This window comes from Hermetia illucens, chromosome 1 (assembly GCF_905115235.1).
Source record: "Hermetia illucens chromosome 1, iHerIll2.2.curated.20191125, whole genome shotgun sequence".
Taxonomy (NCBI): Eukaryota; Metazoa; Arthropoda; class Insecta; order Diptera; family Stratiomyidae; genus Hermetia; species Hermetia illucens.
In genome coordinates, this window is record NC_051849.1 from 109,226,137 (window position 1) to 109,245,707 (window position 19,571).

General features: G+C 41.7%; 2 protein-coding genes across 2 annotated transcripts; one reads left to right on the forward strand and one right to left on the reverse strand.

Moving 5' to 3' along the window:
* The first annotated feature begins 85 nt into the window (after positions 1 to 85).
* LOC119653673 (DNA polymerase epsilon subunit 3) lies at positions 86 to 8,901 on the forward strand. Its single transcript, XM_038058512.1, has 2 exons — positions 86 to 241; positions 8,403 to 8,901. The coding sequence occupies exon 2, from the start codon at positions 8,423 to 8,425 to the stop codon at positions 8,795 to 8,797; it is 375 nt and encodes a 124-aa protein (XP_037914440.1). The 5' UTR covers positions 86 to 241; positions 8,403 to 8,422; the 3' UTR covers positions 8,798 to 8,901.
* Positions 8,805 to 17,643, reverse strand: LOC119653642 (anaphase-promoting complex subunit 2). Its single transcript, XM_038058457.1, has 9 exons — positions 17,464 to 17,643; positions 16,964 to 17,402; positions 16,654 to 16,904; positions 10,578 to 10,758; positions 10,105 to 10,518; positions 9,762 to 10,043; positions 9,438 to 9,701; positions 9,139 to 9,380; positions 8,805 to 9,082 (listed from the first exon to the last, which is right to left on the reverse strand). The coding sequence occupies exons 1-9, from the start codon at positions 17,533 to 17,535 to the stop codon at positions 8,882 to 8,884; spliced, it is 2,346 nt and encodes a 781-aa protein (XP_037914385.1). The 5' UTR covers positions 17,536 to 17,643; the 3' UTR covers positions 8,805 to 8,881.
* Between the last annotated feature and the right edge of the window lie 1,928 nt (positions 17,644 to 19,571).

The following is a 19,571-nucleotide window of genomic DNA, read 5'->3' on the forward strand; positions in this document are numbered from 1 at the left end:
TCTAACGCCGGTACACGCACGGCAACGGTTGATGTCGCATAATTGTTGACAACAAGTTGACATCTGTCATTTTCCGCCAATTGTAAACACAATTCGCGCCAAAGTCAGAACCGTGTTAGTGTTCCGTCTGGAGAGGCTGGTGCTTGTTACACTGAGATTGATACAAAGTATTGGCAAGGAGAGCTATCGAAAGAGGAGATTGTGCGTACCTAAACCGGCATCTAAATATTTGAAATTTGACGTGAGTATTTTCAGTTCGTAATTGAATCAGTCCAATATACATTTAACATTCCTATAACCTCTTCGAGCAACCAACATATTTCCTTGATGGATGGATGCCCTCCGATTTATTTTATTAAAGGCTTTTCATTACACCTGTTTTAAGGCTTAGCTTCCCGAAACTTTTTCGTGTTGGAGGCGTTCTTTTTCTTAAACCTTTGTCCCGTTCAAAACCTGGGTCAGCTCGTCATTGGTTGCACCATTTTGTGTGAAAAGCTTGGCACCATGGTTGTTTTGGCCGGGATTCTGGTCGCTTACAAATTGACTTCGATGTTCAGGCCAATCTTGGGGAAATGAATTCTCGTTAGCGCAAATTACGTAGCCATACCATCGAAGAAATCTTTCTAGCGATTTTCCCAGGGTCGATGCAACCCCATATCGATGGAGGATATCCTCATTTTGGATGTAATAAAGGCGTGTTACGCTACTAGTCCAACGCAACATCTTTGTCGGGCAACACTCAGAACTATAGACGACGACTGTGCACACAACATTGCTGTACATTTTGGATTTGAGAAGTTCGTTGATACGTCGATCAAAAAGAACACCAGTTGTGAAAGGCCACTTCATTCAGATTGCGCTAATGCGTGAAGCAATTTCATAAGGCAGTTCTAAATTCGCTAATAGCACTGGCCCACTGGCGGTGATAGTGCCTGTTGGGTCAACAAAAATTCATTGCTGTTAGACGCTTGGAAAACATCAACTGCATAATGTAGTGTATATTGTGCTGACTTTGGACGTCATGTGTGGCAGTGTCCATAACAAGAACAAAGAGGAGTGGTGAAAGGACACTTCCTTGATGAACACTGCCAGAGACGCGAAAGCGATTTCGATATACCCGCCGCATTTCGAACTTCACTTTTCAAATCAATGTAGATCACCAACTGCTGTCGTAGAGCATACCAGATGAGTTTGTGTGGCACAGGGGCAAAAGCTTTCTCCAGATCTAGAAATGCGATATAAAGAGGGGGATGCTTCCCACAGTGCCTCACCATGAGTAACCGCGCAGCGTGTATTGCGTCAGTAGTTCAGCAGTTCTTGATAGACCGGTTATTTGAAGGTTGTCCCGAGTAGAATTGTCAAGAATGCGTTCAAAAATCTTCATGATCTGATCTGGATGAAGTTGTGGGGCTTTGAAACCAAATCCAGAGTATCAAGCCATCGTTGTTTCGGCCGACCTTTTGCTCATTCCTCGTCAACCTCAATGTTCAACGTTCAGATCAATCTTCTTTCTCCTCCTGTGGTGACATTTGTGCTTTTGCCTGAAATTTGTCAATGTCATGTCATCGGTTGGCTAACCTGATGACTGTATTTCCAGCTGAATGTGGGTAGCTAGAGTTCTAGCTGTTTGGTCCTTGTTTTTCTGTTAACAAACTTTTCAGGATGTTTCATGTTTGCAAGATTTCTTCATGTGTTTAGCGCAGTAGTGTATATATATTTTTTGTTTTTAAGTGCTTTATAATTGTATTAATTCGATTAATTGAGTATTGTAATTATTTTGTGTACTATGCTAGATATCGATGTTATTGATTAGCTTAGCTGAGTGCAACCATTGGTCTGGGTGGCTATGTTTGAGAGCGGCGTTGAGATCTGTTTGGTTTATGAGAAAGTTTGAATAGTATTTTGGACAATTGATAAGGATGTGCTGGTTGTCTTCTGGGACGTAGCAGGTTAGACAGAGTGCCTCAGGATGCTCTTCGAGTTTGAGCAGATACCTTTTGTTGAAGGCGTGGTTGGTGATAATCCTGTTTGCGGTTTTAATTTATTTGGCTCGTGCATGCTTTTACATCAGTTTGCATTTTGCGGAAAAGGAATATCTTACAGAAGCTGTGGAGATGGTGGACAACCTTACACGGAAAACAACTTGTTACGAAGTCACAAAAGAAGCCTTCGACTGGACTGAACACAACGACGAGCAACGGCAACGTAAACAGTATAACAATTTGCGCATTTTCTCATGGAACATGCGCTCTTTGCATAGAAGAGCTGCCAAGCAGCTAGCCGATTCCCTGTGCCCATATTGGGCTGATGTAACATCGCTGCAGAAGATGCGTTGAGCAGGGACCGGTTTCCTGGAGAAGAGCCACTACACCATATATTATATTGGCCATCCAGTAAACCATGTGCTCAGAGTAGGTATCTTAGCCAAAGAATGAAACCGGCTTTGAAAATATAAGCGAAGGGCTATGCACTCCGTGCATGCGAGGAAAATTTTGAAATATAAGCCCTATTAACGTGCTCGCCCCTATAGAGAACACTGCAGAGTCGGAGAAGGATACCTTACGAGGCAGCAGAACGAACCCTCGAAGCCCGTCCCAGGGATGATATCAAAATCATACTTGGGAATTTTAACAGTCAAGTAAGAACGGAGCCCGTACTCAGGCGATACGTCGGCTCCAATAGCTTACATAAAAATACAAATGATAGCGGACTGTGGATTATTCAATTAGCAGTGTCACACGAAATGGTTGTTGGAAGTACCTGGTTTGTGCGGAAAGCGATCCACAAACAAACGTGGGCCTCTCCAGACGGAACCATTTTCACCCATATTGACCACGTGTTAATCGAAAACATGGCATGGCATGATGCTCCGGGCTTGATTAAGAACACCACCTACAATCCCTTCTGATAATCAGGTGAAAGTTAACATTGAAGTAATCAACAGCGCAGCCCTCCGCAAGACGGATAAGGGGGAAATGGATGCCGCAATAACCGCAGTCAAGATAGATCCTGGAGATGAAGCATCAACAAATTATCTTCATAACCACCTGAAGAACGTTATCATTGCTGCGGCCGCAAACATACTTGGCCCCAGCTGCAAAAGGAGTCGGAACGGCTGGTTTGACGATGAACGTAAGCTAGCAACGGAACGGAAGAATGCTGCAAACCGCGGGTACGCGCGGAGGTTTATCACGCACTCCGGCGAGCAGAGAAGCAATTCCACAGACGGAAAAAGGAAGTGTGGGAAAACCAACAGGTGTGTGAACTCGAAAAGTACAGAGAGCAACCGAACCAGGTATGAAAGTTTTACCAACAAGTCAGCAGGATGAAGTCTTACACACCTCGATGTTCATCCTGCCGAGACAAAGAGGGAAATCTGATTTCCGACAGAATGGACATATTAGCACGATGGGTTTAGTATGATGAAGTGCCCAACAACCAGATATCGACGAGCTGGAGGTCCCGCCAACTGAAGACGACGGACAAATACTACCACCACCAAGTATAGAAGAAACAGTCCGTTCAATTCACGGTTTCAAAATCATAAGTCGCCGCGCAGTGCAGCAATCGTAGAGGTATCACGTCGATGAATACCATCTATAAAATACTCTCCGGTATCTTGTTAGGTCGGATAGCCCCATACGCTCAAGACATCATCGGCCCATACCAAAGAGGCTTTACTCCAGGCAAATCAGCAACAGATAAGATTTTCCCGGCAAGCGATTGAAAAACTTTTGGAATATAGACATTAGTTGCACCCTCTTTTAATAATAATAATCGTTGGCGCAACAATCCATATTGGATCAGGGTCTTGCACACTTCACACTGATCAGGAATATGCACTTCATTCAAGACCGCAACGGTACACTACAGTATACTGTAGGAGGCAATGTGCATAGCATAACAAGGTCAACATTGCGCTCGCCCGAAATTATTACCCTGATTTGACTCTGGTATTCATTTGCAGCTGAGTCGACTGGTATCCGACGTCAAATCACGATACAAATCTTACTGCCACCAGTGAGATTCGAACTGCGACCTTCCGTATGACAGCCTTGTGCTCTAAGTTATCCGGACACCCTCTTTTCATCTACTTTAATGCCACCTATGATAGCACGGCCAGGGTAAAATTGTACACGACCATGAAAAAATCCAGTATCTCGACGAAATTAATAAGACTAACTAGGCTGATTCTGACCAATGTGTGTAGATAAAAGCAGCAGGATCACTCTCGAGACCATTCGGCATCAGCAACGATCTAATACAAGGGGATGCCTCATCATGCGTCCTCTTTAATCTGACCTTCGAGAAAGTGATCCGTGATGCTGAGGTTAAATGCGAGTGGCACCACCCTGTCCACCCAACTACTGGCCTACATTGACGATATCGGTATCATAGGAAGAACAACTCGAGACGTGCAAACTGCTTTCATCTAGATCGAGCAGGCGGCGCGAGATCTTAGGCTGCACATCAATGAAAGCAAGACGAAATATATGATGGCAACGTCAGCACCAAAAACCAACCCATCAACAACATCAAATTGCACTGGTCAAACGAGAAGAATAAAGATAGGAGCATACGACTTTGAGATCGTTAATCATTTCATCCTATCTAGGGTCTAAAAACACAACCGCACAACAACTACGACGATGAAATCCGCACACAGTTCTTGGAAGCCAACAGAGCCTATTGCAGCTTACAAAAACTGTTCCACTGGAAACGTCTCACCATAGGGTCAAAGCTCTTACTGTACAAGACTATGATCTTGCCAGTCCTCATGTATTCCTCGGAAACTTGGGTCCTTAGCAAGAAAGATTGCGAACTCTTGGCCGCGTTCGAAGAAGAATCCTCTGAAGAATTTTTGGTCCCCTACATGAGGATGGACGATTCCGTAGCCTACATAACAACGAAATGTATGAGCGATACCATGATCATCAGGTTGTGGATAAAATCCGGCTCAATAGGTTGCGATGGGCAGGTCACTAATCCCTATAGATGAGGATGATCCAGCCCGAAGTCTATAAGGGCAATATCTATGGTAGAAAAAGAAGACGAGGCAGACCCTGATGGAGTGAAAGCGTAGGTTAGGACACCAGACAGCTTTTAGGGATATCGAATTGGTGGACTTGTCAAGGCAGGCCTGTCGATATCGGTTGTTGCGCCGTTGATGATGATGATGTGGTATATGAAATATCACACCGCTTCTAATCATGAGTGGGCTATTTGAAGGACATCGTTGCTTAATATGCACGTTTTTGCGATCGTAATTAGCGCGTGGACTCTCTTAGCTTCTTCTTCAACCTTAGTTTTTGGTGATTTTTTTTTGCCCGGGGATCCAGAAAATTAAGCATTCAGATTTAGGGTTTGGATGTTATCAAATATGTCTTGAACTATAGTGTCTGTGGTGTTCACTTTTCAGCATGACGTCTTGCTATCTGCGAATATTGCAATTTTTGGTGACTGACACTTTTTGGAAACTAAATTTATGACTGTGAGTTCGGCTGCTCGGACAGAAGCGTTTGGATTAATTTTTCTATTGTGGGTGCCGTTGGAGTTTAGGTGCAGGGTCGCAGAGGTGGTACTTTGAGAGGATTTCGATGAATTCGTAAAAAGACTACATAACCTCATGAAAGAAGGGTTTCGAGATGGCATTTGAGGCCCTCTGAGTGTTCCGATTGTAGTAGGGTTGGATCTGTGTTTAGATGTACAAAGAGGTTTTTGGTTTCCTTGACTGACCGAATAACTGTATTTGTACTATGAGGTTATATTCAGGTAGGATTTTGCCGTGTGGGGAAGTTGGTTGTGGTCCAGGAGATCTATTTTGGAAATGATAGAGGAAGATGTTTATTAAGGAGCTCAGGGATTGTCTGTCGATATTCAATTGGGAGTTCTTTAGCAAAAACGTACACAACGTCGTTCGGTGTTGAGTTAGAAAGACCCAAGAAGCGTTTTATTTGGATTCTGTGTTGCGATTCTACTTTGGACAGTGTGTAATTGGGCATGTTTAGATTGAGCAACGTTACATAGTCAGCTCTAATCCTAAAAAGAGATGCTGAGATCTTTTTGGGGGTGTAGGTTGGAGGTTCAATTCGTTAGAGAGTGGATCACGTCCTTTGATAGGGAATTTTTCATTATTTTATCGGAGAAATGTGGCCTACTGATACGGTTCTTTGTAAGGAGAATACTCAAGTATTTAATACGATAGACGTTTACGATTGTGTTTTGGTTGATTTTCAGGTTACCGAGTATTCTTTAGTTCTATTGAAAAGGATAAGTTTGGACTTTACATGATTCAATATATGCTACTCGGTTACTCATGTGGAACACCGCGAGAAGCATCGCCCTCTTTACTTTGCATTTCTGGATTTAGAGCAGGCATTTGAACCAGTGCCACACGAATTCGCCTAGCGCAACACCTAGTGCCAGAAGAACTGGTGCGCTGGGTTAAATTGCTCTACCCTGATCGGAAAAGTAAAATTCGAAGTGAAACCGTTTTGTGTCAGTGTTCATCAATGAAACGCACTCTTAACACTCCTCTTTGTTCTTGTTATGGACATTGTCACATGGCACATCCAACGTCCTACACACTGCTTCATGCCGATGGTGTTTTGCTAGCGTCTAATAGCAAAACTAAACAAGCAGTCTCACTGTCAGTGGCACGTGACGTGCCCAAAAACTGGGCGATTTAAATATCTCCGAACAATGTATGTGAGTACCTGACTCAAATCAGGGTAATAATCTCGGGCAAACGCAATGCTGACCACATTGCCTCCTACAGTCTACTGTAGTGTACCTTTACGGTCTTGAATGAAGTGCTCTAACACACTTCAAGGCCCTGATTCAACATGGATTGTTGCGCCACCGATTATTAATAAATGGCACCTCGCGGTAATGGAGGCGGAGATGTTGCATTAGATCAGTAGCATAACACGTAACATGTAGCTTTCGATATGAGGTTGCACCGATTGTGGAAAAGTTGCGAGAGAGGTGACTTCGTATGGTCATATAATTCGCACTGTCTAGAATTGCCAAGGTTGATCTGAACATCGAGGTTTTTGAGAAATGACCAAAAAGCTCGGCCGAAACGATGGCTTGATACTCTGAATGTGATTTAAGAGCCTCGCGACTCCATCTAGATCAGGTCTTTGGCCGAGCAAAATGGTGCAACCGATCAAGATGGGTCGACTCCGAAGAAGAAGTAATTCGGGATGGCGCCTTGAAATACTGTCAATCTTCATTTAGGCAGCTCTCCACTTCGCTGATATCTCCGAACATCTTGAAAATTACCCTCCTTGCTGTGGTTGCCTTGAATGATGGTGCTATGGTAGCTTTGGCTATATATGCAGCCCCGCTCTCCTGCTTTGAGTACTACCAATGCTAATTCTATGACATATTTACCCCTACAGATTAATACGATGTTGTCCACATAACTCTGAACTGCTCTCCTAGGAGTTCATCAACTACTGTACTCTACATTAGCGGCGATAGTACCCCACCCTGCGAACAACCTTGAGTAGTTTGCATGTCAATAGAGTTTATATCTGTCAGCACTTCTAGTTACCTATTTTCTAACATTGTACTCATCCTGAATCCCAGGATGTTTGCTATTCTCTTGCGGATTAGGATATCGCTCTTTTGATGTCCTAAACGTATCGCGTAATTCATCCGTCAGCTGATACAGGTCAATTTCGGATGACTGCCCTACCCGGTGAGCAGGTTAACATCGATGTAGAGAATTACAGGTAGAAAGTCAGACCTAATATTGTTGTTTTTGCGACTGTTTTATATACAAAGGATGTCGGAGACATTGGTCAGAAAGATTTCGGGTGAAATGCCCGCTTTGAGAATAAAAACCAGTTTTGCCCGCCTCAGGAGTAGTGCTGGGAAACTGTCATCTACTCTGGGTGATTTCAGTGGTTTAAAGGTTCCCACTGGGTGTCCAATGGTTAAAGCACTTGGGAAGTCGTGGTTCAAATCTCACTGGTGGTAGAGGGATTTGTATTCTGACTTGACGTCGGATTACCAGTCGACTTAGCTATGAATAAGTACCCAAGTCAAATCAGCGTAGTAATCACGGGCGAGTACTTTTTTGACGGCAAAAACCTGGTCAATTGTCGATCTCCTAGTCCGACATCTTGGTATTCACCAATCGTCTCATCCGCGTATAGACTTAACTCTTTCGCTAGTATTTTTATGAAAATTTTACAAGGCGTAAAAGGTTGTGACTAATTAACACCTTTTTTGTAGATATGCCCTATCTAGATCAGATATACATAAAAGTCCTGCCTATATGAAATAACCATTACATTAATTGATTGTCATCCAGTAGCGTAAAGCAAAACTGATTTCAAATTCCAAAGATTCATTTACATTTGTTCTAAAATTTATCAATTTTTCCACAGAATAAAGCAGCTCATCTAAAATGGTAGAACGTATTGAGGACCTGAACCTCCCAGCCGCTGTGGTAGCACGTTTGATTAAGGAAGCATTGCCTCCTTCTGCTAACGTGAGCAAGGAAGCACGTGCAGCTATCGCTCGGGCAGCGTCTGTGTTTGTTATCTACCTTACCGCCTCGTCGACAGCCGTAGCCCGCAAGAAAAACCATAAAGCAATTACAGCCCAACATATCCTTGAAGCATTGGATCAATTGGAGTTTGAAAGTTTCGTCGCACCCCTGAACGAAGATCTGGAAAATTATCGAAAAGTGATAAAGGAGAAAAAGGACAGTAAAGCATCGTCAAAGAAAGATGACACAATGGAAGTCGACGACGCAGAACCTGAACAAGATGATGAATAGTTTCTAGTTCTAAACATAATATTTTTAATTACAACGGATGTATTTGTACAAATTGAAAATAAACAATAAATAGAAATTCGATGCCTATTTTGGCAGATGATAAACTCCTCCATTGTATATTAATTTGTATTCGCGAACTTTACGCTGAAGAAAATTCTTCAGCTCCTCTTGAGTAAATTCGACACCAGAACCGTGTGACGCAAACATTTTCAACATCTGATGAATTCTTTCGATCGGCATGGAGTCCAGATTTGTCAACATACCCACGATGTACGACCAGAACACCTTTGGAAGTAGCGACTCAAATATAAAAAGAAGTACACATATTCGGTGATCATTACCTGTAACTCTTCTTCTCGTTGATCACTTGCTGAGGCCATTGCGCTTTCCGATTCATCCTCTTCGCAAATTTCTTGAGATTGTGATGGATCCACTTGGCTTTGCTCCATTTCGTCAATCAACGTATAGATATCGGTATCACGCTCTTTTATTAAGCCTTGGGTCTGCCAAAAACTTATCCGCTTGCGAAGAATCGACGGTGGGATCTTTAGTAACCCGCTGAGTTCTTCTAAAGCCCATTCATCTAAAATTACAAACGATGAATTAAATGAAAACGTTAGTAGTCAGTCTTCAAACGTACTTCTCTCTTGAAAATAATGAATTATTGCCGCCTGCGTCGGATTAACAGTCATTTCTAAAGTTCTTCCAGCCAATTCAATCTCCAGTACGACTCTCCCTGTAACTGGTCGCCAAACTAATGTTCTGTTTCCTTTATAAGCTTCATAGGATGTGGTATACTTCTTAAACTCGTCCTGTATTTCATCAGGCAATTCTAGTGTCTCCTTATTGAATGCCGGCCAGAATTGTGAGGATAGTATAAGAGATGATATTGGAAAAGCTTTGCCTGGAAACATAACACAAAAGTATTGCCGGATTGTTTGGATTGAAGCAAGGGATGAAGTACCATTACTATAGTTTAGGTCACTCTGAATATGTGAGTTGATACGTTTCGAGTCGCTAATGTCCTTAAGCATTACTTCGCAGCTATGCAGTAGGGAATCTCCAAAACGGAGTTTCAGTAGTTCAAGGTTACGTATTTCCTTTTCGGGATTAAAGTCAAGCTGCACTAAGAGCCGATCTGCCAGCAGATTTCGATACTCATTGACAAAAAGCTCTTTGCTACCGTAAATATCTACAACCATTGAAATTATATCTGCAGAACGGCTCGTTCGTTTGGGTCTAGGAACTGAAAAAATCAAAATATTTAAAATACCAATGTAATCGTGAAATTATCCGAATTTCACTACCTGGACTGGCGTCAATTGGGTCCGGATTCCATACCTCCCAATTCAACATTTCGTCCTTGCCTTTCACGTCCACGTTCTCTTTCAATGTCTCGCTTTTAGCTAGTTCCTCTGCTAAATCAGTTGGACCTTCCTCAGTTAGTCCGGTTATAACACATCGCACGGTGTCACTGCGCTTTCGAAGGTATTCTTTGATTGGTTCTGTTGTCGTCTCCAATAAGACACCGCTCGGATCCAAATGTCTTATAGCTTTAATCGCAGCCACATAGCCTGTTAAAATATCCATAGTATTTACTCCAGGGTGCAGCAGGCGGGCTTCCAAGGATTGCTTCAAGGTTTTGATCAGATGTTTTCTAAGATCGATTTTTTCCAAACAGACTTTTAGATCGTCGATAGCCAACTGTGAATCAGGAAAATCTAAAGTTTGGGCTTTATCAAACAACGAATTTCTCTTGCTAATAATTGCAATAAATTACCAATTATAATATTGAAAAATTGGTCGATAATCAGTTTTGCATAGGTTTCGTACAAAAAGTAGCTTAATTTTATTCGAAAATTTTCTATGACGTTATGTGTATAACCATCTCCTTCACTGATCTTCGATGAGCCTCGGTTAAATATTCTTGTAAGCCAATTTATGACAATTGTATCTAACCACTGAAATAAAAATTCATTTCAAATTAATATTGCGACGCGTAGCGATTAACAAAATTTTAAACGTACTTAAAAGGCTGCTTTGAACGATTGATGCCAGCTATTTGGCTATCATGGTCGGGTCGTGTTTCGTGACGGTGATCGACTTAATTTTAATTAACTGGATCGGAGCTCTATACTTTAGGAAAAAATATAGATGTGGCAGTTGAAGGATTATTAGTAAACACTTAAAGCAACGGCTTTTGCAAAAGATCGCGTAACTTGGAAATTGGTCAAAATCAATGTATTAATTTAAAATTATGTAATCAGGGAAAGGTTGGTTTAACTTTGAGACAATACAATTGCACAATTAGGCCTTGAAATTGTACAAAAAACTGCTCACACAATATGCAAATATAATTATTTCTGAGGGAATAACGAAAATTTTCGCTGTCGACATAACACGAAGTTGATGGAATTCGAATAAGCAACAAAACTAATTGATTGCTGGTCGTTATATTTTCTAACTTGAGAAATGAGCGTTAATATACGAGGGAGTTAATCAAGAAGAACGTGATGGAATAAATAATAAATAATCACTTGCTACCCCCCGCAGTCCCTCCCCCTTTAAAACTGGTGTCAAAAATGAAACCGACTTTGGGGTGTACTAAACGAAATCTTTTATTTAATATCCCACATGTCTATATTTGGTGAAAAATAAATTCTACGCCCCTTTTTCTATATTTGGGAGTCCACGGGTGGACGATGTTATTCACTACATGCAGAGGGGTTCAAAATTTCAATTTTTCCACCAAATTTCTTGCCGATAAGTGTAACCATTTCAAATTATGCAAGCGCACCAAATGGGCTTTGCACTTCTACTATCAAATGCCCTTCACCAATTTGTCTATTTTCGTCATATTTTGCAATATTTAAGGGTGGAAACCACTGTGGAAAGTTAGTTTCACGTGCCTTTCTGAGATTTTTTTAATGAGAAGAATTAAGTTTGTGTTTAGGAATGGAAGGGGGTCCGCCATCCACTTGATGGCATACCAGGCCAATTGGAAAGTATCTTTCTGTTTCTGGTCAACGGATCCTTATTCTGGACTGGAACCCTGGACCGCTTTCCGCGTAAAACAGGTACTTCCAACAACCAATTTGTGTGATAATACTGATTGAATAATCCGTAGTCTATTAGTATTTTATGTAAACTATGGGAGCCGACGTATCACCTGAATATAAGGTATTAAAATTTTCCAATTTGATGTTGATATCACTATTGAGGAGCATAAGGTTTTAGAGGGCCATCTCGATTTCCATGATATAACGTCGGATGAGGCTTCGTGGCAAAAGCTACTTCAAATAAGTCGCTTGCAAACCCCGCCCTACTCGCCCTCCCTGACTGTGTGGCGACGGCACTCTCCATCTTCTTGGCTGGAATCAGCTCGGTGCAGAGAAAAGCGCAAGGACAATTGTATTATCAAATTGGTTCACTTTTTCGACTATTGGACAATAATACTCCACACAATCTTCCTTCTTCATAGCTTTTCACACGTCAGTTAAATTTTTCCTCGATTTTTGTCGAGTATGAAGCGAAATTCCTCTGTTCTTACTGATTGGTTATTCAAATTTGCTACTTCATAAACATTTGTGGAGAAAGGAAAACTATTATTTGTGCTACATCGTTTAATTAATTCTTGAAACTACACAATTTAAGCTTCCTAAAAAAACAAAGCAAAACAGGTACAAACGGATTCGTTGTGGCGGAGCGAACGTATGCAATTGCAAGTCAACAACAATTTTTGAAAGCGAAAATTGTTTTTTCGAAGTCTTTCTCCCCAGACTGCGAACAACAATTTCGAGAGTCAGCAAGAGCAAATTCATGAAGTCCAGTTTAACGTACTTCTTAAGTTATCGCTGTGGCAAAGTCAAACAATTTAATTCTTAGTTTAACAAATTATAAGGCAATTGTTTTTGTATCTGAGAAAATTAATAATAATAATCGTAAACGCAACAATCCGTATTGGATCAGGACCTTCAAGTGTTTTAGAGTACTTCATTTAAGACCGTAGCGGTACACTACAGTACACTGTGCGCTCGGCAGAGATTATTACCCTCATTTGTCAAAATAAGCAAAACGTTGCCGGCGTTAAAATTCCACGTGTATGACCGGACGCTGCAGTACATCGTATTCGAATTCGCCGAACGAAATGATGTTGTATTGTTCTAAGTTGTTAGTTGACACGTTTAGATGTTCTTTCTATAACCCACAACAAATTTAAAAACTACATCCAGTTGATAATTGCAATACAGTTGGATTTGATCGTTCTCAAACCAGCATTTTCTATTGTTTCCTATTTAGTTTTTCGTTTGAAATGTTCGTTGCAATTTTATTTAGTTTTCTGTTTGTTCGTAAACGAGCGTGTCCTTTCAAATTCATTTTAAATCAACGCAACGTGCCGTTTCTCCTTAGACTGTATTGGCTGAACTCAAATGAATTTTAGCTCATAAATTGTAAAGAAACTTACATTTACTACAACCTTACTGGCGGTTTTGTTCCGCCGCGGCACTTGGTATAAGGATGTCGCGCGAAAATAATGGGTTCGCAGGACCTTCTGCCACCCTTACTGCCATTTGGATTACGGTGCCACCGTTTTGGCGGCGGTAACCGAAGATGTGTTTCCTTCAGTTGGAGGCGTTGTTCGCACTGGTGGGCGTCACGGCGGAAACCCCTAAATTTAATCACGCTTTGGTCGGCTTGGACGAGGAGTCAGTTGCACTAGTCGCCAAACGGGTGAAAGATCAGTTCATCAGGCACCTGTCAGTAGATGAAACAGCCAAGTTGAATCCTTTGACGACGATGATTCCCTGGCAGCGACAGCAAACAAAATCTGCGAGGTGTACGCGCGCCCCCGTCACGGAGGTGGCCCGCCAAGTCTCCTTGCGTAGCGCTTTTTCGTGGCGCTTCAGTTGACAGTGTCCCTATTTTGGGCGCAGACTTGTTGTGTCACTGTGACCTGCTGGTAGATATGCAGCATAGGTCGTCACTGCGCAAACAAGATTCCTTCCATCGTTTTTGAGAACGTTGATGCCCAACGCATTCGCGCACTTCTCCAATATCGCAATATGACTACTGAATGCAGGATATCTCAGTAAGTTAAGCATGATGTTCAGTACCACATCAACAATACTGGTCCCCCAATCTTCCAGAAGGTGCTTCCTTTCTCACCCCAGAAGCAACTGTTGCGCGGAAACAGTTTGAACGACAATTTATCTTCCATCTTCGGTACCCCATTCCTCTTCACTCATTCAAGATTTTGCGCATTATTTAGCTCCCGAAGATATTCCAAAAACAGCAATTTCTACACCTACCGAACTATTCGAGTTCACACAGGTAACTTTTAGCCTGTGAAATGCGATGCCTTGAATCATACTCAACAGAATTACAGCGCCTAAGATCATGAATTATTAGCCGATCTGATGATCTGATATCTGAGTACTTTGATGAGCTACTGAAAAACCAGAACATAGGCGAGTTGGAGCTCCCGCCAACTGAAGACGACGGACAAATACTGCCACCACCAAGTTTAGGAGAAACAGGTCGTGCAATTCATGGGCTAAAAAATCATAAGTCGCCTGCAGCCGATGGAATTACAGCCGAATTGGTTAAATATGGAGGCGACCAGTTACACCAAGTGGTTCATCAACTTCTGCTCAAGGTATGGGACAGCGAATCAATGCCTGACGATTGGCAACGAGGCATTATCTGTCTCATACATAAAAAGGGAGATATCCACAGTGCAATAATTAAAGAGGTATCACGTTGTTGAGTATCATCTATAAGATATTCTCCTCTATCCTGCTAGGCCAGATAGCCCCATACGCCCAGAACATCATTGGCCCATACCAAAGAGGCTTCACTCCAGGCAAATCAGCAACAGATCAGATTTTCTCTGTGCGGCAAGCGATGGAAAAGCCGTTGGAATAAGGACACCAGTTGTACCATCTATTCATCGACTTTAAAGCCGTCTATGATAGCATAGCCGGGGTAAAACTGTACACAGCCATGAGAGACTTCGGTATCCCGACGAAATTAATAAGGCTGACTAGGCTGACCAATGTGCGAAGCCAGATAAAAGCAGCAGGATCACTTTCAAGACCATTCGACATCACCAACGGTCTAATACAAGGGGTGATCCGTGATGCTGAGGTAAATGCGAGTGGCACTACCCTCTTTAAATCCACCCAACTACCTGCCTAAGTTGACGATATCGGCATCATGGGAAGAACCACCCGAGACGTCCAACCTGCCTTCATCCAGATCGAGCAGGCGGCGCGAGATCTTGGGCTGCACATCAATGAAGGCAAGATAAAAGATATGGTGGCAACGTCAGCACCGAAAACGAACCAGCCAACAACATCAAACCGCACTGGTCAAACGAGAAGAATACAGATAGGAGAATACAACTTTGAGACCGTTGAAAATTTCTCCTATCTAGGGTCGAAAATCACAACCAATAACAGCTAGGATGATGAAATCCGCGCACGGTTGTTGTCAGCCAACAGAGTCTATTTCAGCTTACAAAAACTTTTCCGCTTGAAACGTCTCACCATAGGGTCAAAACTCTTATTGTACAAGACAATGATCTTGCCAGTCCTCATGTATTCCTCGGAGATTTGGGTTCTTAGCAAGAAGAATTGCGAACTCTTGGCCGCGTTCGAGAGAAGAATCCTCCGAAGAATTTTTGGCCCCCTACATGAGGATAGACGATTCCATAGCCTACATAACGACGAAATCTATGAGCAATACTATGACTGTTAGGTTGTGGATAAAATTTCTTTAACAATACATGTGCATTAAAGAACGTAGCATCGTCTTAAAAAATTTCCCCAGAAAATTAAGAACAAACGAAAATATTGTTATATAATGTTATTGGTATGGTAAAGAAACATATCCTGTTCTCTCCAAGATAAATAAAAAGAATGAGAGATCATTATTTACTGTTTTAATGAATCCAATCAGTACAAGCTCCTTTTTTGGCAACTGAGCAGAAGTAATTCGACAAAAACAGCAAATTAATAAAGTGACTGCAGTCGCAATTCACCTACGTGATGCGGAATTCTAACCTTTCCGATCCTGTCAGACACAGCAATTACAAACAAGTCGGGAAACCGGAACCTGGATAAGCGTTCCGTTTGAATTTCTTATTTGTATTTCTTTTATAGAAACATTTCAGTGGACATTTGCCTCATTAGTACCTAGCAAGTAGCATATGCATATTTTATGTGAGAGTATCCACTTTCGATTGATATTGACATTCAAAGTCTTGAATTTGCAAAAAGGCGACAACTTTGACCTATTACAACTTTGTTTTCCACTAAACTTGGTAGGATCATGCTCTATGTTATAGCCTACACTGCCGCTAAAATGAACTTAAGAGGGGTTTGCAGCCAATTACTAAAAATTAGGGCTATGGCTTTATTATTATTCAGCTTTGATCCGCTTGTCTTTGTCAGATTTTTGTGAAAAGATCCCAAAGTATAACTCATGACTTTTAACATGGAGAGAAAGTCTTTAGATGTTGATCCCTTCCATGTTCTAAGTCATGATGAAAGAAAAGAGATGGAAAACCCCACTAACCACAAAGAAATTGCATCAAGAGCAAAATGCAATAATTTCTGACTTGGTCAGTGAAGTTTCAGCTCAATAGGGCCAATGTTACCCTTATGAAAAGCACACGAGGTGGTTAGATATAAGTTGAGAGTAATTAGTGGACGTTTTTGTGCAACAACACAACTTCAATTTCCAGCACACCTGTAAATTGGAGATCGACCATGATAGCTACGGGGACTTTTGGAAAGCATCAACCACGATATCGCCAAAAACATATGCTGTGCAATTAAGCAAATATCACCTACCTTTTGCAAATTTTTTATGTGGGATGCATCAAAAACACCTTTACACGTTTCCTCCACATGTGCCGTAATTCTCTCTTGGATTAGATTAGTTAGTGTGTAGCCCGCTAACTTGTCTAGAAGATGCATTTTGTACAAATGTTTGTTTGTCGTGTTAAAAGCGCATACGAGCTCCTGACACCGACATCGCTCGGTCTCTTTGCCGCAACCATTGCAATTCAATTCAATCATGTCTTCGGCAAACTCGTCCTGATCTAGAGACATAGCAATGCATTGAGTATTTCATTTTCCTCCACTGTTGTAGACATGTTACCATTATTATCGTAACTATTTGCGAATATCCTGAACGAAACCTTGTAGAACGCATAAACGATGTCATTAAAATTAGCTGCTAGCTGGGACAGCAGGACACTCCTGAAAAGCTCATCGAACGTGGCTTCTTCGCTTTTCGCCACTTTCTCCTGATTTTTGAGACGGCAAACTTGCCGGAAGAGTGTTAGCCGCCGCAAAACCTCCTGAGCCCTGGAAAAATCACTATACAACTCGTGCACAGCCAACTGGAAATTATAGAAGCCCGTATCCGGATCGGGAACACTTTCGAAATGTTTCCAAAACCTCGGGACGATCTGCTGGCGAAGAATGAAGTCAAATTCAATGAAAGCAGACTCATAGACCGATTCGCATAAACCCAGAGCAGAGAGTTCCCGTATGACGTGCTCGATATCCTCGTTGCCCACGGAGGTTTCCGAAAGCTGTCCAGAGGAAAATGTGAAAATAAGTCATTCGTAGCGAACTTGTTGTCCACTGTCATACCGTTTTCTTCAGAATAGGGAACACTTTACAGGTTCTCTCCCACACAGCATCTATATCTGTCATATTCGCCATTTCGATTATTTTGAAAACACCGACCCAAAACTTCTACCGGCAGAAATGACAGGAGTAACTGCCCGGGACGCAATGTTTTTACAGATTTTGAAGTTGTCTCAACTTCCAAGTAATGGAAGACTTCAAAAGCAATGCAGCTAATCGCATGGCAACGTACGTAAGTAATAACGTCATTTCGAGAAAAGATGTCTAAAAAATTTAGACTCGGGATTTTAGTACCGAAATGAAATAAATAATTTAAAAAAAAAATATTAAGAAATTGGGTTAACATTCGGAAAATTCGCGTCATTTTACATATATATATTGCGCAGGTAATATATGGAAATATATATATGCAGGTTCATATAGGTAGAATGCGCATATATTTTATATTTCAGTTTTTTTTTTTGAAACATATTTGAGAAATATCAATCTAATTTTTTAAATAAGGTCGGAATTAACACATATATGGAATGAATCATAGTAACGTTACACTTCCTTCAGGTACATTCCCTACCTTTGAAAGTAACCATGGAAGACTTCACAATTGAGGCTCCGCGGCAAATCAAATAAATTGGTCAACTGCCGAATTAATCAAAGAAGCAGTTCACAAATCCAACTGTAAGGCATTCCATGGACCCAGTATTCACAAGAAGTGTAGTCGATAAGAACAATTATTGTATAATTAGTATAATTAGACGCATCCACAGGAATCCCAATATTTCCTGGGAAAGTAACCCAAAGGTCCGTGAACTAAAGGATTTTTCGGAATTGTTTGGCAAAGATTCATCGTTTAATTTATTTTTCTGCTACCACGGCTTTCGCTTCACAATCAATATCTTGTGGTCCAAGATATGGATAGTGAGACATCACCGTTTGAGTGTTTGGACTCAAAAAAAAACGGGGAACGCGGTGGAAATAGAGAATAGCATTGCCACGGAACATCTCCTAAGAAATTCATCATCCAGAGTGCATAGACATGTTGTAGACGTGGTAAATGCAAATTTCTCAATGATGCAGAATTTGGTCGAATCCCCGACTTGCTACAACCGAATCTTGTGGCATGCTCCAATCGCACCCGCACATATCAAAAGGCTCTTATCGAAGGACGAAAGGGAGCAATGTATGTTGTTTTCAAGCTAGTGTATAAATGTTTGAATATTATTTGAATTGCCAATACAGATTTTTTGGGAACCTCCTGCCCCCGTCCTCATCAGTTGACATCTTCATCATTCTTCAAAATCTACCAGAATTTCATAAAAATCTCAATAGTTCAAGTTGGCAAAGTAACCTCGATTTAGACCAGAAAACAGATCCCTGGAGTTCTCTTGCCATTTACTTATGCGCTCACGAGAAGCGATCCCCGAGATGACATCGCATTTTAAAAATCAGAATTACTAAAATATCCTGAAGGGGGTTGTTACGTACGCAACACTGTGGCCCCACGTTGCATAACCTTGACACCAACACGCTAACCGAGGCTGTCGATCAACCAAACTCCCCTAACAAGTTTGCCAATCGTGAACACCGATGTAATATATGGAACCGGACGAAACGTGTTAGTGCTAATGCGAATGCTAACAGCCCGGTGAGATGTTGGCCGGGGTTCTTGTTCTGACATATTATCTCCCTGCAAGGACACAGAGATTTTATCACATGCCTTGAGTCAGAAGTCGGCAAAACTAAACCCACCCGGGGTAAACTACTCTATTAGAGACGTGAAGTTTCGAGGCGGAGTGATACCATTTCGTTCCCAAAGGAGCTAAAATGCCAAACGGCCTTATAAGGGAGAGGATTAACTCACAAAAAAGAAAACAACGCGCGAGGAAGGATCAGCTCTGAGCCGATTTGGACTTCTAGGCGGCGAGTGGTCCCCATCTTCCATTCTTCCTCATGGGGGCCCAGATGATATGATGGCTCTGTGGCGGCCCATCTCAACCTAATTGTTCGGCCCCCGCCGCTTTAAATATAATGGGGGTACCCTAAATAAACGGGAGGACTAATGCCTTCCTAGGGAGGGTTAGAACCAAAACAACTTAGATTCAATTCATAGTTAC

What these genes read in the sequence shown, in the direction of transcription:
- LOC119653673 (XM_038058512.1), top strand. Translation starts at nt 8,423, where the DNA reads ATGGTAGAACGTATTGAGGACCTGAACCTCCCAGCCGCTGTGGTAGCA.
- LOC119653642 (XM_038058457.1), bottom strand. Translation starts at nt 17,535, where the DNA reads ATGGCGAATATGACAGATATAGATGCTGTGTGGGAGAGAACCTGTAAA. An exon ending in TCCCTATTCTGAAGAAAACG is followed by an intron (nt 17,403 to 17,463) that starts GTATGACAGTGG and finishes TCCTCTGGACAG; the next exon opens with CTTTCGGAAACCTCCGTGGG. An exon ending in AAATAGTTACGATAATAATG is followed by an intron (nt 16,905 to 16,963) that starts GTAACATGTCTA and finishes CTATGTCTCTAG; the next exon opens with ATCAGGACGAGTTTGCCGAA.